Source organism: Schistocerca serialis, chromosome 6, assembly GCF_023864345.2.
Source record: "Schistocerca serialis cubense isolate TAMUIC-IGC-003099 chromosome 6, iqSchSeri2.2, whole genome shotgun sequence".
NCBI lineage: Eukaryota > Metazoa > Arthropoda > Insecta > Orthoptera > Acrididae > Schistocerca > Schistocerca serialis.
In genome coordinates, this window is record NC_064643.1 from 365,860,958 (window position 1) to 365,885,502 (window position 24,545).

A 24,545-nucleotide genomic window follows, 5' to 3' on the forward strand; every position below is an offset into this window, starting at 1 on the left:
CGTTACTGCTGTTTGGATACTGCTGGTAACTTCTGTCGAGAGTTCATCCAGTTTCATTCCACTAAGCTTTCTATAGATAGTTTCTTGTCTATGCATTAGTTTGAACCCCTTCGTTTTCTCTTTCAGCTCATTATTGCAGGTCGTATCTTCCTTCCCATCACACGTTTTTTCTCAAGTCGAGTGTTAATATGGACCCTGGCTGTAACTATCCTATGGTCTATACCTGTACTGAGGCGTTTGATGACTGACACATCCGAGGACATTCGGTTGTTCGATATGAGGAAGCAATATATTTAATTTTTAACCTTTGCGTCAGGTCTTTTACAGGTCTACTTCCCTTTCGGATTTTTTAAAATGTCTTTAAGAAGTGTAGACGTTTTTCATTTTCGGAAGGGTCTTCTGTAGACTTCGCTCCTATCTTGGCAATAAAACCGTGACGTATTAAGGAAAGTGTAGTGTTTACTGAATTTTTTACTATTGTTAGATCCTCGTCCTACCCCCATGAACCATGGACTTTGCCGTTGGTGGGGAGGCTTGCGTGCTTCAGCGATACAGATGGCCGTACCGTAGGTGCAGACACAACACAGGGGTATCTGTTGAGAGGCCAGACAAACGCGTGCTTCCTGAAGAGGGGCAGCAGCCTTTTCAGTAGTTGCAGGGGCAACAGTCTGGACGATTGACTGATCTGGCCTTGCAACACTAACCAAAACGGCCTTGCTGTGCTGGTACTGCGAACGGCTGAAAGCAAGGGTAAACTACAGCCGTAATTTTTCCCGAGGGCATGCAGCTTTACTGTATGGTTAAATGATGATGGCGTCCTCTTGGGTAAAATATTCCGGAGGTAAAATAGTCCCCCATTCGGATCTCCGGGCGAGGACTACTCAAGAGGACGTCGTTATCAGGAGAAAGAAAACTGGCGTTCTACGGACCGGAGCGTGGAATGTCATATCCCTGAATCGGGAAGGTAGGTTAGAAAATTTAAAAAGGGAAATGGATAGGTTAAAGTTAGATATAGTGGGAATTAGTGAAGTTCGGTGGCAGGAGGAACAAGACTTTTGGCCAGGTGAATACAGGGTTATAAATACAAAATCAAATAGGGGTAATGCAGGAGTAGGTTTAATAATGAATAAAAAAATAGGAGTGCGGGTAAGCTACTACCAACAGCATAGTGAACGCATTATTGTGGCCAAGATAGACACGAAGCCCATGCCTACTACAGTAGTACAACTTTATATGCCAACTAGCTCTGCAGATGAAGAAATTGATGAAATGTATGATGAGATAAAAGAAACTATTCAGGTAGTGAAGGGAGACGAAAATTTAATAGTCATGGGTGACTGGAATTGGAGAGTAGGAAAAGGGAGAGAAGGAAACATAGTGAGTGAATATGGATTAGGGGAGAGAAATGAAAGAGAGAGCCGTCTGGTAGAATTTTGCACAAAGCATAACTTAATAGTAGCTAACACATGGTTCAAGAATCATAACAGAAGGTTGTATACATGGAAGACTCCTGGAGATACTAGAAGGTATCAGATAGATTATATAATGGTAAGACAGATTTAGGAACCAGGTTTTAAATTGTAAGACATTTCCCGGGGCAGATGTGGACTCTAACCACAATCTATTGGTTATGAACTGTTGATTAAACCTGAAGAAACTGCAAAAAGGTGGGAAATTAAGGAGATGGGACCTCGATAAACTGACTAAACCAGAGGTTGTACAGAGTTTCAGGGAGAGCATAAGGGAACAATTGTCAGGAATGGGGGAAAGAAATACAGTAGAAGAAGAATGGGTATCTCTGAGGGATGAAGTAGTGAAGGCAGCAGAGGATCAAGTAGGTAAAAAGACGAGGGCTAGTAGAAATCCTTGGGTAACAGAAGAAATATTGAATTTAATTGATGAAAGGCGAAAATATAAAAATGCAGTAAATGAAGCCGGCAAAAGGGAATACGAACGTCTCAAAAATGAGATCGACAGGAAGTGCAAAATGGCTAAGCAGGGATGGCTAGAGGACAAATGTAAGAATGTAGAGGCTTATCTCACTAGGGGTAAGATGGATACTGCCTACAGGAAAATTAGAGAGACCTTTGAAGAAAGGAGAACTACTTGTATGAATATCAAGAGCTCAAATGGAAACCCAGTTCTAAGCAAAGAAGGGAAAGCAGAAAGGTGGAAGGAGTATATAGAAGGTCTATACAAGGGCGATGTACTTGAGGACAATATTATGGAAATGGAAGAGGATGTAGATGAAGATGAAATTGGAGATACGATACTGCGTGAAGAGTTTGACAGAGCACTCAAAGACCTGAGTCGAAACAAGGCTCCGGGAGTAGACAACATTCCATTGGAACTACTGACGGCCTTGGGAGAGCCAGTCCTGATAGAACCCTACCATCTGGTGAGCAAGATGTATGAGACAGGCGAAATATCCTCAGACTTCAAGAAGAATATAATAATTCCAATCCCAAAGAAAGCAGGTGTTGACAGATGTGAAAATTACCCAACTATCAGTTTAATAAGTCACAGCTGCAAAATACTAACGCGAATTCTTTACAGACGAATGGAAAAACTGGTAGAAGCTGACCTCGGCGAAGATCAGTTTGGATTCCGCAGAAATATTGGAACACGTGAGGCAATACTGACCCTACGACTTATCTTAGAAAATAGATTAAGGAAAGGCAAACCTACATTTCTAGCATTTGTAGACCTAGAGAAAGCTTTTGACAATGTTGACTGGAATACTCTTTCAAATTCTAAAGGTGGCAGTGGTAAAATACAGGGAGCGTATGGCTATTTACAATTTGTACAGAAACCAGGTGGCAGTTATAAGAGTCGAGGGGCATGAAAGGGAAGCAGCGGTTGGGAAGAGAGTGAGACAGTGTTGTAGCCTGTCCCCGATGTTATTCAATCTGTATATAGAGCAAGCAGTAAAGGAAACAAAAGAAAAATTCGGAGTAGGTATTAAAGTCCATGGAGAAGAAATAAAAACGTTGAGGTTCGCCGATGACATTGTAATTCTGTCAGAGACAGCAAAGGACTTGGAAGAGCAGTTGAACGGAATGGACAGTGTCTTGAAAGGAAGATATAAGATGAACATCCAAAAATGTATAAGATGATAATGGAATGTAGTCGAATTAAGTCGGGTGATCCTGAGGGAATTAGATTAGGAAAAGAGACACTTAAAGTAGTAAAGGAGTTTTCCTATTTGGGGAGCAATATAACTGATGATGGTCGAAGTAGAGAGGATATAAAATGTAGACTGGCAATGGCAAGGAAAGCGTTTCTGAAGAAGAGAAATTTGTAAACTTCGAGTATAGATTTAAGTGTCAGGAAGTCGTTTCTGAAAGTATTTGTATGGAGTGTAGCCATGTATGGAAGTGAAACATGGACGATAAATAGTTTGTACAAGAAGAGAATAGAAGCTTTCGAAATGTGGTGCTACAGAAGAATGCTGAAGATTTGATGGGTAGATCACATAACTAATGAGGAGGTATTGAATAGAATTGGGGAGAAGAGAAGTTTGTGGCACAACTTGACAAGAAGAAGGGACCGGTTGGTAGGACATGCTCTGAGGCATCAAGGGATCACAAATTTAGCATTGGAGGGCAGGGTGGAGGGTAAAAATCGTAGAGGGAGACCAAGAGATGAATACACTAAGCAGATTCATAAGGATTTAGGTTGCAGTAACGATCAGGTAGATCACTTTAATACGGTCTTGGTCAGAAGGGGTTTCGTCCTGTTGTGAATTAGCAGAGCTACACAGGCAATATGCGAGTTATTCTAAAATAGGTGATACATGACGATTCTCGTTTTAGCCTCGTGTCTTTGATTCGCATTACGTGCTACGTACTATTTGACGCTCTGCAATTTGTGTTCCAAACGGACAAAATACTCTTCAAGCCTCCTGGTGCGGATATTATATAGTGCAGCACAGAAAGTTTCGTTCAAGTTATTAGTCAAATTTTTGAATTTTTGCCGACCCTTCCCCCTTCCCCATCCCTCTGCAACCCCCCCTTCCACCCCCCCCCCCTCCCCCCCCCCCCCCCCCCGCCGCAATCGCAATCACCATGAGTCCATGTGGAGCATCTTGCTCTTCTTGCCTCATTTAGGGAATAAAAAAACACAACCTAGCATGAGCCAAAATGTTATGACCACCTGCTTATCAACTTGTTAGCCTTGTTATACCAACTTTGGATTGCAATATAGCAGCGATTCGTCGTGACGTGGATTCAGCCTGTCGAGTACACATGCCGACGTCGCAAGTTGAAAATGAAGATACTGAATGCGTAATTCAGCACTTAAAGGGAGATGAAAATCTAATAGTCATGGGATACCGGAATGCGATTTCAGGGGAAGGAGTAGAAGAATGTGTTACGGGAGAATATGGGTGTGGTACTAGGAAGAGAATGACTAATTGAATTCTGCGATAGATTTCAGCTAGTAATAGCGAATACTCTGTTCAAATATCGGAAGAAGAGAAGATATACTTGGAAAATGCCAGGAGATATGCGAAGATTTCTGTTAGATTATACCATGGTCAGACAGCTATTCCGGAATCAGATACTGGATTGTAAGGCGTACCCAGCAGCAGAATATGCAGGTTGTCCACAATGAGACTCCAACATTTGAACTCATAAAATGTGAGAGGAAACACAATGTATCGACGAACAAATACAGGGAAATCATACAGCAGCTCATCAAGCTTTCATACACAGGTGGACGGTTCAGAACACTTGAACATGGGAGCCACGGGTAGCATGTCTATAATCGATTTCGTTTCATGTGTTGCGGAGCATCTGTTCTGTGACAGAGTTGACGACAATTTTTATGCGCTGTTTCAAGTCTTGCAGGTCCTTTACTGGTGTAGCGTATACCCGGTCTTTCACATAACCCCACAAGAAAAAATCGAGGGAGGCGAACGTGGCGGCCAAGGAATTGGACCTCCACGGCCAATCCATCATTGCGGGAATGTGTCATTTAAAAATTTTCGGACATCAAGGCTCCAACGGGGTAGTGCACCGTCCTGTTGAAACATCACATTTGGCTGCAGGTCTGTTATGTGTGGCATGGCAAAGTGTTCCAACATGTCCACGTAAATGGCTCCATCCACAGTCAGCCCCTGAAAGAAAAACGGCCCAACAATGCGATTTATCATCAAACCACATCACACATTAACTTTCGGACTGTCGCACATGTGTTCCCTAAGTGCATGTGGACTTTCGGACCCCCAGATGCGCACATTGTGACGATTGACAGCCCCTGACACGTGAAAGGTTGCCTCGTCAGTAAAAATCACGCGTGATAAAAATGTCTCGTCCGCAGCAATTCGATCTAACATGACACATGCAAATTCTTCTCGCTTTGGTCGATCATCAGGCTTGATTTCTTGCATAACCTGCACTTTATATGCGTACAAACGTAATCGCTGATGAAGCACTTTGTGCACTGTTGAACGTTTCATACGAAGTTCTCGTGCTGCCTGTCGCACTGACTTCTGTGGACTTTGTTCGAATGACCGCCGCACATGTTACACATGATGCTCACTGATCCTGGACTTACCACCAACACGCCCTTTCGCAAGACTCCCAGTAGCCAAAAACTGATCACACCACTTGTTTATAGTCTTGAACGACGGGGGCGCTTTGTTGTAAACTCAACGAAAGTTTCTTTGCACTTGGGTCGCCGATTTTGTCTCTGCATACCACCAGACCACTTGTGCACGCTCCTTTATATCCTCCATTTTGCGAAAACAATTGATTGCAGCTCCACTGCGGCCACTTGGCGTATGAAATTTGCACACCAAAAAATTGTTGAGTTGCTCTGTCTGCCCCTTCAGGATTCACAGGTCTACCATCTGAAATGAGAAAGATATAGGATATTAAAATGTTGGAGTCTCATTGTGGATACCCTGTAGACTCGGATCACAGATTAGTGATGATGAAGAGTAGACTGAATTTTAAGCGATTAGTCAGAAGAATCAGCACGTAAAGAAGTGGAATACGGAAGCACTAAGGAATGAAGAGGTGTTCAAATGGTTCAAGTGGCTCTGAGCACTATGGGACTCAACATCTGTGGTCATCAGTCCCCTAGAACTTAGAACTACTTAAACGTAACTAACCTAAGGACATCACACACATCCATGCCCGAGGCAGGATTCGAACCTGCGACCGTAGCGGTCACGCGGTTCCAGACTGACGCGCCTAGAACCGCACGGCCACACCGGCCGGCGAAGAGGTGTTCCTGAAAGGAATAGCGACAAGGAATAGCTCAGCACGCAGTCCAGTTGAAGAGGAATGGACATCTCTAAAAAAAGCAATCACCGAAGTTGGAAATAAGAACATAGGTATAAAGAAGGTAACTACGATCAAAGCATGTGTAACAGAAGAAATACTTCAATTGATCGGTGAAAGAACAAAGTACAAAAAAGTTCGAGGAAATTCAAGAATAGAGACACATAAGTCACTGAGAAAAGAGATAAACAGGAAGTGTAGGGAAGGACTGACACAAGATACAGAAAAGTCAAAATAACTTCCGGTGAAATTAAGAGAGAGGGCGATAACATTAAGGGTGCAATGGGAATTCCAGAGTTAAATGCAGAGGAAAGAGAGGATAGTTGGAAAGGGTACACTGAAGGCGTCTATGAGGGGAAAGATCTCTCTGATGTGATAAGAGAAGAGGCAGGGGTCGATGTAGAAGAGACACAGAATCCAGTACGAAAATCAGCTTTGGAGGAGTTATGGTCAAATAAGGCAGAAGGAATAGATAACATTCCATCGGAATTTATAAAATCATCGGGGGAAGTGGCAAAAACACGTAAATTCATGTTGGTGTGTAGAATCTATCGGTCTGGCGATATGCGGTCTGACTTTCGGAGATATATCATCCACACAATGGCGAAGATTGCAAGAGCTGACAAGTGCGAGAATTATCGCACAACCAGCTTAACATCCAAGTTGCTGACAAGAATAATATACAGAAGAATGGAAAGGAGATTTGATTATGCGTTAGATGACTTTTAATTTGGCTTTAGGAAAGGAAAAGACATCAGAGAGGTAATTCTAACGTTGCGTTTGATAATGGAAGCTAGACTAAAGAAAAATCAAGACATGTTTGTAGGAATTGTCGACAATATCAAATGGAGCAACATGTTCGAATTCTAAGGAAAATGGAGCTAAGCACTAGGAGAGACGGGTAAGATACAACAGGTACGAGAACGAAGATGGAATGATAAGAGCGGAAGACCAAGAATGAAGAAATTTCTGAGAATGTATGTTTGAAGCATTTCATTTTAAATAAACAGGAACATAGTCCATTTTTTGTGTTCCGACTGGAACATTTTTCCGCTGGTTCCCTGCTTTTCACTGCTACAGCGGGTAATATAACTCGTATGAAAAGAAAGTATTGGTCAGTAAAATTTAGGTAGTTTACTTATGCGGTATTGAAATAATGAAAAACTAATTATTCGTCTCAGATCGGATTTTACTTGCAAACAAATTTTGCATGTGCTTCAGCACTGCAACATGGGGTTCCCAGATGATGACGGGGACACTTATGGCATATTTCTCCGTGCTACGTCGCTTCATAGACTACGTTTCCGCCTCACTCCGTATTTCACTGCATATTTTTGGAGTACAAGATGTGTAATTTTGAACCTCTGTATCTCGGAAACGGTAAAGATATGAAGAAAATTATCAAGAACATTCAAGATCAGAGTCTTAGGAATAATCTATAAAAATTACAGTCTTTTGTTGTGCATAGCCGTCTCTGAATGCGCTGCTGGGTTTTGACACCCAAAAAATAAATTTTTGGGGTGTTTCTCGATAATGGATAAAGATTTTTGAAAAGAATGAGAAGGCTTGTCTAGATAAACGCGTAGAGAATATACCATTAGAATTTTAGCAATTTGCTGTTGTTATTTATTATTCAGGTTTCGCCTCGTACCGTATTTTTACGTGAAGAAGTATGATAGGTTTGAACCTCTGTGTCTTGGAAACAGATACCAAGAAAATTTTCTAAGTTGTTCACGATGGGGATCTTCGGAATATATCACAAAAATTTCAGCCATTTGCTGTGTGTAGACGTCTTGGAATCCTCGGTTGGGATTTGATCCACTGATGACGGCGAAAATATAGAAAAAAAGTCGGTTATTTGTGGTTTTCTGGAGAACCACTCATGAATTAATGGTGCCTCCGTAAGCCTTACCGAGCTCACCGAGTGTCATATCAAATGCAATAAGAACCGACCGATTTGCTCCATGTGCAGCAAGAAGTGTGTAATAATCGCACAGCATTATATGGTAGTGAAACATGGACTGTGGGAAAAAGAAAGTGTTCAATAGTGTCAAATAGAGCAAGATTTTCGAAACTCTGAGGAAAGTAAGGGTAATCTTTTAGGATATTTGGGTAATATACAACAAGCACAAGAACCAAGAGAGAATAATAAGAGTTGAAGACCAAGAACGAAGTACTCGGATTAAAAATGTTGTAAGATAGGGGTGTAGTCTCTCTCCCCTACTGTTCAATGTATACAGCTAAGAAGCAGTGATGGAAATAAAAGAAAGGTTTAGCAAGGGAAATAAAATCCAAGTTGAAAGGATTTACTGATAACATTGCTTTCTTGACTGAAAGTGAAGAAGATTTAAGGATATGCTGAATAGAATTAATACACTAATGTGAACAGTATGTGGATTGAGAGTAAATCTAAGAAAGACGAAATTAATGAGAAATAGCAGAAATGAGAACAGCGAGAATCTTAACATCAGGCTTCATGGTCTCGAAGTAGATTAAGTTAAGGAATCCTGCTACCTTAGAAGTAAAGTAACCAACGACGGACGGAGCACGGAGGACATCAAAAGCAGACTAGCACTGGCAAAAAAGGCATTCTTTCACCAACATGGTCGCGTATACAAACAGTGACTCATACTGTCGACTGTTTTTTAATTGCCGGTCGGTTTGGCCGAGCGGTTCTAGGCGCTTCAGTCCAGAACCGCGCTGCTGCTACGGTCGCAGGTTCGAAACCTGCCTCGGGCATGGATGTGCGTGATGTCCTTAGGTTAGTTAGGTTTAAGTAGTTCTAAGTTCTAGGGGACTGATGACCATAGATGTTCAGTCCCATAGTGCTCAGAGCCACATGTATTTTATTCGCGTCTATGATCACAATATGAATTCTTTAGACGATGACCGGTTTCAGTCCGTAGCGACCATCCTCAGACACTATGTCCTAAAGGGATAAGGCCATAATGGCATCGTCAAAACATATGCTATGCTGATTATATTTATACGTTTTGACTATGCCATTATGGCCTTAGCACTTTAAGACATAGTGTAAAAAAGATCTGAGGATGGTCACTACGGACTGAAACCGGTCATCGTCTAAAGAATTCATATTGTGATCATATATTGGAATAAAAAACATTTAGAGGCATTCTTGACCAAAAGAAATCTGCTAGTATCAAACATATGCATTAATTTTAGGAAGAAATTTCTGAGAACGTGCATTAGGAGCGCAGCATTTTATGGTGGTGAAACATGGACTGTGTGAAAACCGAAACAAAAGAGAATCAAAGCATTTGAGATGTGTTCTACACAAGAATGTTGAAAATTAAGTGGACTGATAAGGTAACAAATGAGGAGGTTCTCCAGAGAATCGGCAAGGAAAGGAACACATGGAAAACAATAACAAGAAGAAGGGCAGCATGATAAGACATGTCTTAAGACATTAGGGAATAACTTCCATGGTACTAGAGGGAACTGCAGATGGTAGAAACTGTGGAGGAAGACTGAGATTGGAATAAATGTAGCAAATAATTCAGAACGTAGGTTGCAAGTGCCACTCTGAGATTAAGGGTTTGGCGCATGAGAAGAATTCGTGGCGGGCTGCATCAAACCAGTCAGAAGGCTAATAACACAAAAAAGACCTTGGTGAGTTTCCGTAGGCATGTAGTATCGGATGTCAACAGACAGGTCACCCATAAACTACCGGCTAATGGTTTCTAGGCCGCAGCTGCCGCCCGCTAGCGTCCCAGAAGTGTTCTGTGTGGTAGCTGAATTTTGTTGCCAAGACATCAACATTGGTTCCTTATCATGTCCCTCAAACCACATTTGGACAAGGATACGACATCGCCATCTGGGAGGACATAAAGCATCAAGGGACGCAGGTGGTAGGTAAAAATGTTCGCGTAGTCCACAACTGCCCCCACCGCCCCGTCAGTCACGCACTGCATTTTTCGATCAGCTGTTCGTCTGCAAGTCGGAGTCCGCGAACACGACCATCGACCTGGTAAAACAAGAAACGTAATTCATCCGACCAGGCAGCATCTTTACGTTGATCCACGGTCAAATCTCGATGACACTGTACCCACTGCAATCTACTATGTCGTTGGTTCAGCAATAGATCGAGTAGGGGTCGTCTGCTGCGATGCCCCGTGTTCAACCGTTCGCCACGAACGATGTGTTCCTACAAAAGTATTGCACTCTACCACACATCGCCGTTGGTCCTGCTATAACGAGCAGTCACACCTCTGACCTTCTCGTTTTGTGATGAGGCGTAACGTCCAACACATCATCGCCTATTTGTGAATCGCCATCTTCCAACTATTTTCCTTATATACTCACGAAAGTAGGATGCGAATAGCCGATCAACTTCCCCGTTTCCGAGATGCTTGTTTTCAGGTACGGGGCCATGAAAATCTGCGTTTAATCAAAGTCCTAGTAGTATGATATGTGGTTCCGAGTAGACAAAACGGGTCTCTGACGTAACCACTTAGACCTGAAAATGATCTAGAGCGATCGAAACATTTAACCTAATTAAAAATGTGACTGAAAAAGAACAATAAAAGACAAATAAGATAACTATGTAAACAGTTTCTGAATCTCTCAAGACGATTATGTTGACTACAGTGAATGTCGCTTGTGACTGTGGATTTCCTCATTTTCGGCTTCAAATTGGTTCAAATGGCTCTGAGCACTGTGGGACTCAACATCTGAGGTCATCAGTCCCCTAGAACTTAGAACTGCTTAAACCTAACTAACCTAAGAACATCACACACATCCATGCCCGAGGCAGGATTCGAACCTGCGACCGTAGCGGTCGTGTGGTTCCAGACTGAAGCGCCTAGAACCGCTCGGCCACCATGGCCGGCTTTTCGGCTTCACGAGCACAAAGCGCCACCAAGCGTATTTGAATCTCGTGATAAGCAGAGGTCATAATACTTTTCGATTATCAATATAAAGCACCCTGCTACAAGAGAATCATCCTGCGCTGACTTATTAACAAGTAATCTATGCTGCAGGAAATTGTTTATCTCGAAGGAAAGTTACATTCTATAATTAAAACCAAGAACGAGCTAATATATTGGTAAGCTCTAGGCTCAATGTCACAGCTTGTGAGAAGCAGTATGGAATTAATAGTCAGAGTCCTGCAGCCGCCCACGCTACCTGGTCCGGGCGCTGCGCCGCGCGCCGGTTTTATGAAATTCAATTACGTTATAAATTCCGGAGCGCGTCCAGCCCGTGTTACGTCAGAGGGTCCTCAAAGGGGCGTGTCGCGAATACGGATTCAAGCCGTGGGCGCTGCAGCGCCGGCAGCGTCAGCTGCCTGTCACAGCCCAGCCAAAATGTTTGCACACTAGGGAGTCCGCTCCGCCTCTGTCTAGCTAGGGGGTGTGCTTAGAGAATGAGCCGGCGGTGTAGCCGCAACCACAAGCGGCGTGCGGAAGTCCTTCTTTTCCGCCTTATATCGCACTAAGGCGGCGCTGTAATTCTATTACTTGCACCACAGCTTCTCGTAACACACCTCCGCATTTTCGTCGAGGACATGGAGCATTTCTTTTGGAGGTTGCGTGCTTTTTTTATCAGCATTCTCCGTGAGTATACGAATATTAAATCGTTACTGTTCGTATGCGAAGTTGTTGCTTACTCGAAAGCTTCGTCTCTAGACGGCTGCAGGCAATGTGCAACATGGCTCGCTGAACTTGCTCATTCGTATCACAGTAGCTTGCTGAGGACCATCGCTCATGATGAGACACGATTTCTGAGGCGCGTTTGAGGCCTGTTGATGAATTCGATAGTACGTGGTCATCAAAACAGATCATGAGGTACAGCTGCATGCAGGTACTGATACAGTTAGCGCTAATTACGTAAACGTCGCTAATTGGAGATCAATGTTGAATTGCTTCGGAAACTTCAGCCAGTTCACAAATTCGCTGTATTGAGATGACAGTCAACTCTTAAAGGGCTGAGATATTTGCATCGACTTGTCTGTTCAGGCATAGTTCCCACAGTCAAAAAAATGGTTCAAATGGCTCTGAGCACTATGGGACTTAACATCTAACGTCATCAGACCCATAGAACTTAGAACTACTTAAACCTAACTAACCTAACGACATCACACACAGCCATGCCCGTGGCAGGATTCGAGCCTGCGACCGTAGCAGTCGCGCGGTTCCAGACTGAAGCGCCTATAACCGCTCGGTCACGCCGGCCGGCCTGCTGTGATATTACCATAGTCCTCAGAGCCATTTGAACCATTTTTTTTTATATCACAGCAGTAAATCTCAGATAATTATAGCTCGCCAGTTGCCAAGTACCTCAGTGTTGCTATAATTCTTTCATAAGCATTTACAGATTTGACGATTAGTGTCGTTTCTGCTTATGTATATGTGACCTACTGCAACAGTGCAAAGATGGGTGAAGAGCCCATATTTTTCAAGTTTTAGGTCCCTTAAATGATTAACATACGAAAGCGTTACACGTTTTAGAAGAACAAGAGGAAGATGAAGACCACCTAATCTCTATACATAAAGAGCAGTGTTCCGACTGACTCACTCACTCAGTCACTCACTGTCTCATCATTGCCCAGTCCAAACCGCTATAGATAGGAACTTGAAATTCGGAGAGGGTGTTGATCTTATACTGTAGGCGTCCTTTGAGAATATATTTTTCGAAATTGCACCCCTAAGTGGGTGAAATAAGGGAATGAAGGTTTTACAAAAATATGCCACTATGAAGGCATTTCTGAAGCTACACCTATGAAAATTGTATTTGCTTTCTCGGTCAGAAATAAAGAAATACACCTTCAGCATTTTTGCAAGTTTAACCCCTATCAGAGTGAAATAGTGGGTGGAAGTCATTTTTTAAATAAATCATTACTCAAGAATTGCTGAAGTAGTTTCAAAAGCTACATCTACGGAAGTTGGTATTTGACTTCCTGGTTGCAAATAAAAAAAAATACGTTTCAGTGTTTTTGAGAACTCAACCCCCTAACGATGTGAAATATGCAATGAAAAGTCCTGCGAAATTATTTCATTATGAAAGCACTTCCAAAGCTAAATCTATGAAATTTTATATTTGCGTTTTCTGTTAGAAACAAAAAAAACATCTGTTTCATTGCTTTTGCAAGTTCAACCCCTAAACGGTTGAGATAGAGGATATAAATTTTGAGAAAATATTTTATCTACATTAAAAAAGGTTTAAAGCTAAAATATCTGGGTCCTGCAGTAGTTGCACACTACAGAAACTACACAAAATTACTAAGAAAGGTTATTAAAGGCCAAAGAACATGCACATAATGTCAGAAATCAGTACTTTTGGTAGCAGATTTACGCTATGTGGACTGTAATAAAATGAGAGACAGGACAACCAGCCACAGATCAAGACAACATCACTATTGAAATGAATGGAAGAGCCATAAATGATGAGTCACAGGTACCAAATGCAATTTAATGATGATTTCTTAAATGTAGTAGAAAGCGGAGAGGCAAACAGTTCAAGAGCAAATTCACAGCAGTATGTTGAAAATCTAACTTTCACAAACTTCGATCATAACAATTTATCACTAACTTCTCCTCTTGAAATTAAGAAAATTATATATTCTCTCAAAAACAAAACTTCATCTGATTTGTTGCTGTTTCCAATAGAGAACTAAAAATTTATTCCCATGTAAAAAGTCCAGAAAAAAGCCCAGTCTGAAATATGTAATGCATTTCTCCAAGGTATTTCTCCAGGGAGACTGAAATGTGCCGTTGTTAAACCTCTTGTTCAGATAGGTGGTAAGAGAGAGATGTCAATAACTATCGACCTGTTTCACTGCTGATATCAATTCTCCAAAATGTTTGAGAACGTGATGTATTCCAGAATAGCACCTCACCTTAGTGGCAATAATAATAGTAATAATATTTGGGGTTTCAGAAGTGTTGCTCTGATGAGAATGCCATTTACAAGTTCACTCAGCAAATTTTACAAGCATTAAATAATAAAATAGCGCCGGTTAGTATTTTCTGCAACCTCTCTAAGGCTTTTGACTGCGTGAATGACATTATTCCTATGTGAATCACAGTATCCTCCTAGATAAACTGACGTTTTATGGGACTGATGATACAACCAACCAGTCGACAATGTCATATCTGACCTAAAGTAGGCAGAAAGTTGTACGTAGTAATCCAAGCAATATAGTCCAGGGCCATATTTCAGACTGGGGAGAAATCACATACCGGTATTTTGTTCCCTGTGGTTCAATCTTAGGTTCACTACTGTTCCTCCTATATGTAAACTATCTTCCGTCTAGTATACAAGAAGTAAAATTAGTACTTTTTGCAAGTGACACTAGTATTGTAATAAATCCAAGCATGCGTATATAAACGGAAGAAATGGTAACCAAAGTTCCTAAAATTATCATTGACTGGTTTCCTGCAAATGGTCTCACATTCGATTTTAAAAAGGCACAATATATTCAGTTCTGCACATCTAGATGCACTACGCCCACGATAAGAGTAGCACATGGTGAGGAAATAATAAATACGATAGAAACTTCAAAATTCTTAGGGGGCCATATTCATGAGAATTTGAATTGGAAAGAACACATTTTGGAAATCCTACAAGCAACATTTGCGCTCAGAGTTATTGCGAGTCTTGGGCATAGAGAAATCAGTAAGCTGGCATATTTTGCATGTTTTCTTTCATTAACGTCAGATTGAATAATGTTCTTGGATGACTCATCTTTACGAAAGAAAGTCTTCATTGGGCAAAAACATGTGGAGCTTACCCATGATCATCTTATAGACGTCTGTTTAAGGAGTTGGGCTTTCTGCCTACTGCTTCACGGTATATTTATTTCCTCAGGGAGTCTGTTGTAAACAGTCCACTACAGTTCAAAAGGAACAATCAGGAACATAATTACAATAACAGAAGGAAAAATGACTTTCATTACTCCTCATTAAGCTTGCATTTAGCATAAAAAGGGTGCACAACGCTGCAACTAAAAGTTTTGATCACTTACCCAGTGATATAAAATGTCTGATAGACAGCAAAGTAAAATTTTATAACAACGTGAGAAAGTTTCTCCTTGACAACTCCTTCCATTACGCAGAAGAATTTCTATTACTTTATTGCGTACAAGGTGATGTGTAGGAATTACTAACTCACATTTGTCTACCTTTAAAAAAAAAAAAAAAAAAAAAAAAAAAAAAAAAAAAAAAAAAAAAAACAGCTTAGAAATATTCAGAATGTAACCGCAAACCGTACGTACAGATCAATTTTTGATGTTAATGTAAAATGATTCGTTCCAAATGATTACTATCTATCGTCCAAAATGATCCATGTAATATTAACTAACTAACTAACCCTGTTAAAACTGGTATTTCACTTTTCGGTTAGATTTAAAGAGCTATGTGTTAGAGGATGAAAGTTTCTACAGAAATATGTGCACAAGAACGCACAATGCATGATGATCGAAGACTTTGGACTCTACCTACTAGTGTCGATTTTTGGTCGAAATACATTCGGAAAAGGCGGTGCTTCTATGGCCTTAATTAACGTGAAAAATTGAGAGAGTGTTGCAGTTTGTTAATAACATAAAAACTCGATTTAAGAAAAACAAAATAATCTGTGTAGGCGATACAACGTACACGAGCGTATGAGCGTTCGCTAAGCTAGATATTAAATAAGTGTGTGAAAAACTGTCACTAATAATAATATTAAAAATAATAAAAAATTACCGTACAATAATGTTAGCCATAATTATTCATAGCGCTTTGATAATATTATTTGTACGCAATGAAGGTTATTGTAATTTCTTCTATGCCACTACATGCTTCCTACAACGTTAGCCGAATAAGTTGCCTGTATCTGAATAGTTGTACCCAGTTCGTACACGAAGTCCGCTAACATATTGTTTGCTTTGTTTCCATTTCAGAACGAGAAGAATCAGATCATGAAGTCAAACGTATGGCTTAGACTGGTAAGTACAGCCCACTAATGAAAATACAAGAAAAAGAACGATGTTTGTCACTGGGTATCAGAATGGATCGAAACATTGAGTCTAGTACACGATCTTTGTAAGATCGTGAAAGCAAAACAACTAAACACATGCCTCTATTAGACACAGGGTGTAAATATGATGCTTTTCATGATCCATTGTTCCGGCTGAGTTGAAAAACTTTTTCGACTCTGATAAATATACTACTAGTCTTTCAGACAGTCTGTCATTTTTCTCTTTATACTAGTAGTATAAAAATGAATATGAACGGTCACATTCGCAATAAACTGTTTTTTTCTGAGGTTACCGGTTTCAGACTGTTTCAGGCTATCTTTAGACTCTGCACCATGGCGGTAGATGGTGGCTGTGTTCATAGAGGTGTAGTACTTGCTCCCTTCACAGCCACCATCTACCATCATAGCACAGGGTTTGAAAATGGTCTAAAACAGACCGAAAACGGTAATCTCATATTTAAATGTTTATTGCCGTTGTGACTATTGATATACATTTTTAAGTGATAAATAAACCGGTGTAGTCCAGAGAAACATGTTCTCAAACATTACATCCCTAGTTGTCTTCATCAGATGTCGAGCCTAGATTTCGTTGCTAGCTCTTTCCCTATTATTTCACTTATTTTAGCACCCATTATATGTTGGGTGATTATGCATCACACTTTAAAGAATACCTATTTCAAGTTTTTAAAATATCTCGGATGTTTATATAGCTGGTAAATCTATACAGAATCCACTTAGCGATTGCCTCCTGATCCCGTGAAACAGTCAACGGGAATTACAAGCCAATACACAAACTAAAACCAATATACCAGTAGACAAACTGCAGATAGACGTATACTCTCCAGCATTTCGTATTTGTACAGTTTGTTTAACCACTAAATGTAAATGAATCTGTACTGCCTTATTAAAAAAAAAAAAAAAAAAAAAAAAAAAGTATCATAATGTATGTTACAGAATATCGATTCCCGAGGAGATAAATTAAAAACTTAACTGTTTAACAGGTCTACGCTACTAAATTAAGAAATAAATATCTACATATATATTAAATTGGACGCAACAAGTGCACAGAAGATCTTCCCATTTTTATAGTAATAGGTACCATCAGACGGGACTATCGGATTAACAGATTCATGTATTGTACCAACTGTTACATTCGAATCAATTGAAGGTATTAATCTTACTTTTACAAAATGCTGCAGAAGTCGTGTAGTGATCACAGAAATCTGTCGTATGAACGTTCGATCACTGTGTAGATCGCACGTTTGTGGGCATATCGCAATGATCGGTCGCTCATCGCAGGGAAATCCCAGGCAATCTGATGGACCGCACATGCGATTCGTGCACGTATTACGGCTGCCTGGCAAGTTAGCAGAGATGTTTTCCTTGGTGCCACTCGTTTGTCTCGTTATTAAGCGTGGTTGAGTGGTTTTGTCTCGATCCGCTTTGCCCACGTTAAGTAAGACCTTTATTTTAGAAATAAGTTACTCAGGGACTACATTCTGAGAAATCGAGGCTGGAGTTGTCATTTATTTTGAGAACCCGCATCTTTTGCAGTGATTAGTATTTTTATGCTTGTCCTTTTGAAGTAAAATTGATGGGATGTACACTGTGACAGCAATGATACACCACCCCTATATGCTGATTTTTAATTATTTATGAAACGATTTCACTATTACTAAAGTTTTTTAACTTCTGAACAGAATGACGTACTCCAATATTAAGACGGCATTTTATTTAAATGTTCAGGACAAATCTGTTATAGAGTTATACTCAAGTCCCTTGTCATTTCATAAATCTAACTGTCCTTCACATTTATAACAGGAGATATGATAATCATCACATCGAGACTGCAAAATAAATTATGTTAATACCTGCAGTTAAGCTGTTAAGAGTAACGAATAAAACAGGAATTGAGGATTAATGAATGAACACCGAAGTATATTAGCAAGCTGGAAAAACGTACCCATAAAGTAACCTACAGTTCCCAAAAAATATTTTTCGGCTTCCTTTAAGTGGAGATACAGAGACTAACTGCAACTGCTACAAGAACAACTGAGCTTTTGGACACAGTGGCCTTCATATTGTTTGGCAGATCGCATGCATGCGGCGGGGTCGAGGCGACTTATCCTATTGCAGCGAAAGCGCATGCGCTTGAATCTGTCGCCCTATACATTTAATGTGATCGTCGATTCTGTCGGCGACTTTCTCACTTCAGATAACACTACTGTACAGTGGCGAAATCTGTACCATTGTTAAAGCTAACAGCAGCCAAACTCAGGCGGGAGAGGGATATTTGCAAGTAGCATCAAAAAATGTCGCTTCTCTTACATCACGTTGCAGATAGCCATATAAGCAAAGATTTTTGACAAACCTTCTATAAAAGCTTCACAAATAACGACATAAGGGGTTAATCACAGTCAAAGACATCTGACAAATCTTCTGTAAAACCTAGGACCACTATTCAACTTTTATATGTTATGCGAGAACGCCAGTGCACTATCACACGTTTTATAAAAAGTGTATAGTGTAATACGGAAGGAACTAAATATCTAAGCTACAGGAAAACATATTATACATATCATGCAAGTGATGGTGAGATTCTTGAAATTAGAACAGACTGAAAGAAGAACAAAGACGATAGTGACGATTATTTTCGGGTGCACGACGAAAGTCAAAGTAAATATTAAAACACTAGCAACAATTTTCTGTTATGTTTCTTGTGTTGCTAATTACTTTGTGACTGTTCCTTGCAATCACGACAACGTATCTTGTGACAGCAAGATAATTAATGAAACATTGTAATAAGAATAGACATAGTAGCCGCATGGATTACTTTGTTACGTATGGTTATATATCCACCCTTGTAAATGAGAAACTATTTGTAAATGTTCTATAGACATTTGTATTGTTTGTTAACCGGGGACATAGGAACGACGGAGAGGCTCTGCCCCCGCCGCAGCCGCAGTGGTCCACAACCCCAAGACGACTACCGCAGTCCACTTCACTCCTCCGCCGTCCCACACCGAACCCAGGGTTACTGTGCGGTTCGGCCGCCGGTGGAGGCCCCCAGGGAACGTCTCACACCAGAGGAGTGTAATCCCTTTGTTTGTGTGGCAGAGTAGTGGTGGTGTACGCGTACGTGGAGAACTTGTTTGCGCAGCAATCGCCGACATAGTGTAACTGAGGCGGAATAAGGGGAACCAGCCCGCAATCGCCGAGGCAGATGGAAAACCGCTTAAAAACCATCCACAGACTGGTCGGTTCACAGCACCTCGACACAAATCCACCGGCGGATTCGTGCCGGGGACCAGGCGCTCCTTCCCGCCCGGAAAGCCGTGCGTGAGACCGCACGGCCAACCGGGCGGGTTCATAGTCATTTACTTACCCTGTTATCTCGTTTTTTGGTTACGAGAGCGTATCAGACAATAATACGAGGGCTGTCCAGAAAGTAAGTTCCGATCGGTCGCGAAATGGAAGCCACAGTGAAAACCAGAAACGTTTTATTTCCAACAGTTAGGTACACCTTCCACCTACTTCTCTACATAGTCGCCGCTCCAACTTCGAGGTTTGTCGTAGCGTTGTATCAACTTTCCAATATTCTCGTCACAGAATGCAGTCCCTTGTGCTTTCGGCCACCTATCTGCAGTGGTCTGTAGCTCGTTGTCAGTGGAAGAATTTTGTCTTCATAGCCAGCGGTTCTTGTGAACAGAGTTGAGACTCAGGGGGAGCCAATTACGGACTGTATTGTGGGTGATCAAACACTTCTCATCAGAAACGCTGCATTGCCCCTGCAGTGTGCGACCGAGTATTGGCAAGAAGAAGGAACTGCTCGACAGTTGTGTTATGTGGGCTGCATGACAAAGGAGAAATCTCTAACCAGGCCCTCATACTTGGCGGGAGACGCTATTCCCTACGCATCTTTACGTGCTCACTGTTCACTCAAAACTGAAAAGAGCGATGCGACACTATCGAAGGGAATACTAGAGACACTGCCCAACACATCTGTGCAAAGCTTTACCGGATTTTCCCAGTGGTTTCCATTTCGCGACCGATCAGAACTTACTTTCTGATCAGCCCTCGTATTAGACGTCAAAGATCTTCAATGTGCTGACGTTCAACTGTGGAAGATATTAGAACCCAGGGATACGTTGCGGATTTTCGAAGAGTAAATTGCAGGTGCACTACTTTATCTTGTTCCTCTTCATCCGATGTAGTCAGTATTTCCATCCACTATTTAACGAAAAGACAAGTGTCCTAATCAATGCCCTAACTAACTCAACACTCTCCAGAACTGTCCACAATGCCCACCTTCAGATGGGTTTGCTCCCTCTATTGTGGCTTGTGACGCAATTCCATTAGCGACAAACTAGCCCGACATCAGAATTACGATGTTTCATGTAAATCAAATTAATGTTTCTACAGTTTCCAATAACGGTGACGGCCAATTCTCCATATGATTCAGGGGCTCCAAATAATGTATGAGACCCTCACAGACTGCTGGCTCTGTTTAGGTGCAAATCATTTTTCTACTTAATGTACCGGATCGACATGGAGAGAGCAGGGCTAACAACACACAAAAACGAAAAACCGCTACAAAAATGCCAAAATGAAAACTGCATTTGCGTGTTAATGTGTATTAAAAATCTGGTCTTTAATTTTTCCGGTGTAAAGTAATGTGGAAGTTACCGTTTCGTTTGTATCAGTGTCTTAATTAGTTAATTAATTAATATTGATAAAACATCGTCATTTTGATAAAACAAATTGCCCGATAGAGGTATTCCGGCGTTGTATGTCAGCTGTGATATTTCAGTTAATTTAAGAATGCTTCTGGAAGAGACTGTAGAAAAGTAAGTTGAGCAATTCTTGTATGTTCGTGTCAAGATGGCTTCGCCAACTTTTTCCGTAAGGGGGAATGAATACCATAATGCCCGGCTGTACGCCGGCCACTTCTCCCTGCGGCACAACCCCCATGATCAGCAGGTAGTGTGTTTACAGGCGCTCCTCGACCGGAAACAGTACGAGTCTCGTCACCCACAGTGCTTTCGGGTCCTCAGAAGCGTCCTGTATCCGCAGGAGGAGCGCCCGGGGATAAGCCACTTGCTGGTTGCGCGTGTTGTACCGGAGGGAGAAATGGGCGGCGTATGGCCGGTTTCGTGACAGTGCCCTTACATGGTGACAACTATTGAACTGTATGAAATGAAATGGTCATAACTTCTGAACGGTTTGTGTTAGGACGTACAAATTGCACGGTTGGCCGCGGGGCATGATGAGAATTAATATGCACATGCGCACAAGTCTTGTTGTTGTCGACTCACTTTCATTTGGATGGGTTCGCCAGTAAGCAAAATTGACGCATTTTGGGGACTGAGAATCCGCATTTCGCGATCACCCTCAACGGGTGACTGTGTGGTGTGCAGTGTCCAGTCACGGAGTAATGGGTATGATATTCCTTGGTGGCACGGTGACTACCGAACGATACATGAAGGTTTTGGAAGATTATTACATCCCCATTATCCAAAGCGACCCTGATTTCGACAAGATTGGTTGATGCAAGACGGAGCTCGACGCCATAAAAACAGGAGAATGATGTTATGGAGGAGCACTTTGGGGACCGCATTCTGGCTCTGTGGTACCCAGAGGCCACTGGCATGGACCTCCATTGGCGGTCATATTCTCCGGCTCTGAACACATGCGACTCCTTTTTCTGGGGCTATATTAAAGGCAAGATGTACAACCAAAACCATTGCTGAGCTGAAAACAGCCATTCGACAGCATCGATTTTACGACACTTCAGCTGGTCATGCAGAATTTCGCTATTCGTCTGCGCCATATCATCGCCAAACATGTCATAGCCTGAATCCGAATATCTGTAGTGATGTTTACATGTTGAATAAAGTGCGCACACGCCGTAGTTTGTAACTTATTTACGTTTTTTTCTCATATAGTTCAATAATAGTCACCCTGTATATCAGGTTTTGCTATATTAGTTCATGGACACAAAATACACTAAATCATTGCGAATAAGAGGTGATTTTGGACTTCCAGTACGTATTAGTAATTCTGTAAAAATATTTAAAACCATAAACATTCAAGTAAGAGGTTACATATGGAAAGACACGAATAATTAAAAGCACTTTTATATTGTGACATCAAGTGTCTGTTATGTTACATCAGAATCAGCTTCCATTACGAGAAAATCTAGATTACCTTCTCTACATGTGTAAATTTCTTTTAATGCGAGCTAATCTCACGAACTATTGTAGGGATTTAGATAGGGTTTTCATTAATGGGTAGAATGATTTATGAGGTAGGTATGTGTATATAACTTATTAAGATTTAGTGGCATATAGGCTGAACTATGAAGAATTAGTCAACAGCAAAAGTGAAAACAGTGGCATTGCCATCTAGCGGTAAATGCCAGAACTCTTTGCCCCTGCAGCTCTACGCGTTGCGACATTTCGTTTCATGCACGGGTAATAGGCGGAACGTGTTTGGCGCAATGCGCTCAGTTTGAAGGTTCCTTAACACATTCGGATATTGTTTGTTTGGACACTGCCACATTGTGGACAAGGCTGGTAAATAATTCTCCAGTGGCGGGAAAAAGATTTAGACCTTTTAAACGTCATAAAGACACTGACATGATCTATTCGAATATCATTCAGAAATTTCTTACGGATGAATACAGGGGATTTCGAAAAAGTACTACAGACGATTGATGGACACATTGCGATATATGGTGGCAATTTGAGACAGTCAATTTCTACTTCCACGGCACTAGCAATTGCAATCCGGACTCCTAATTCACTGCTAGGTCTTTGAACATCGGGCGGCGACTTACTAAACAATTGAAATATCGTAATAAATATGACCAACAACGAAAAGATAATCACCTCAAGCTGTGATGTGAGACTTAAAATGAAAAGAATAAAATACTTCTAACCAATATTTTCCCTGCAATAGTTTGAGAGCAGTTGCATAGGGAATCAACATAAGAATCCAAAATCTCTGTTTTTGTTTTCATGCTACAAGTAAAGTGGAGTTCGATAGAATTATATCGGTAGGGTTTCAAGAGAGCAACCAGATTATCTTCAATTACTGAAGCAAGAATTCGGCTGCGAACCACGCAGGAGCAAATGACGATCCGGCCGCATTAACGAAAACCAAACGAGCATTCGCCCAGCGAGGAAAAGCTTCCGTGATTGCATTTGTGGTGTTTATTGCCGACGCATGAGAGCCCTTCTCCTGCCGTCACGTCACGCCAAACGTTGTAGGCAACCACACGATGTCGGTAACAACGCTTAAGCGAGGGGGGCACTACCATAACGACGCTCTCCACGCAGCGCAAAAAAAGCTAATGACGCACTCCGCAAAAAACTTAACGCCCTTCGTTATTTGGCGTCGCTGCTGGAGTGAGCAGGAGACGGACGAACCCCATAATGACCTCCTCTCTTCAGCAACGCGTGATTATTATTGTTACTGCAGGGGGTTTTAAGCTGTCCTTCCCTTTGGTTAATCGAAGATATGTCAACCCAGAACATAATACTAACTCACGTTTGCTTAGATACACCAATAATCAAAGATTTTTTCTTGTTATGTTTTATCTCTTTTCCCTTTTTTCTCTTTGCGTATTTCTAGTAGTTCTCGAATTCAGATGAGTAGGTGCTTTTACATGAAACTCAAAAAAAAAAAAAAACAAAAAAAAAAAAAACACACACAGATTAGTAAGAGAGGAAAATAGTCCACACATACACAAACACACACACAAACACAAACTGCAGTACTATTTGAAGGCCGCCAAAAATTAATTATCTTCTCTAGGTCGCTACTCTAACGTATTTTCCTGTCATTTATCAATCAAAATTGATAATCGTAAAAAGGGATCACTTCCTTTCTGTTTTTTTTATTTTTATTACTTATTACAGCTTGTTGTCTCGGACAGACCCTTGTGTCGCCTAGGCTCTAACGAAAATGAAATATGGAATATTTAGAAAGGAAAGTACGACTCTTTTGTATTGCATGGAAATTGTTATATTTAGAGGAGACTGGGATAAATTTCTGCCTGCCTCTCAAAGTTAATTTTCTAGCAGTTGGCTACTCTACTGTGCATGAAACAAATTCTATGGCTGATTCTGTATTGCCGTTATTCGGTTGTTGTCCTGGTGCTAACTTCTAATCATTATGGCAACAGCAGTCTTAGGATATTATCACATTAAATCAGTTTCAAAAACCTGTGCCTAATCGGATCCGATTAGTTACAGGTTTTTGATAATGACGCTGGAC

General features: G+C 41.2%; 1 protein-coding gene across 1 annotated transcript in view; it reads left to right on the forward strand.

Annotated features, from left to right (window-relative positions):
• LOC126484365 (acetylcholine receptor subunit beta-like 1) overlaps positions 1-24,545 on the forward strand; it is an 883,730-nt gene that overhangs the window by 386,133 nt on the left and 473,052 nt on the right. Inside the window, exon 3 of the mRNA XM_050107835.1 lies at positions 16,189-16,233. Within this exon, the coding sequence (XP_049963792.1) occupies positions 16,189-16,233 (45 nt within the window). The remainder of the gene's footprint in view (positions 1-16,188; positions 16,234-24,545) is intronic.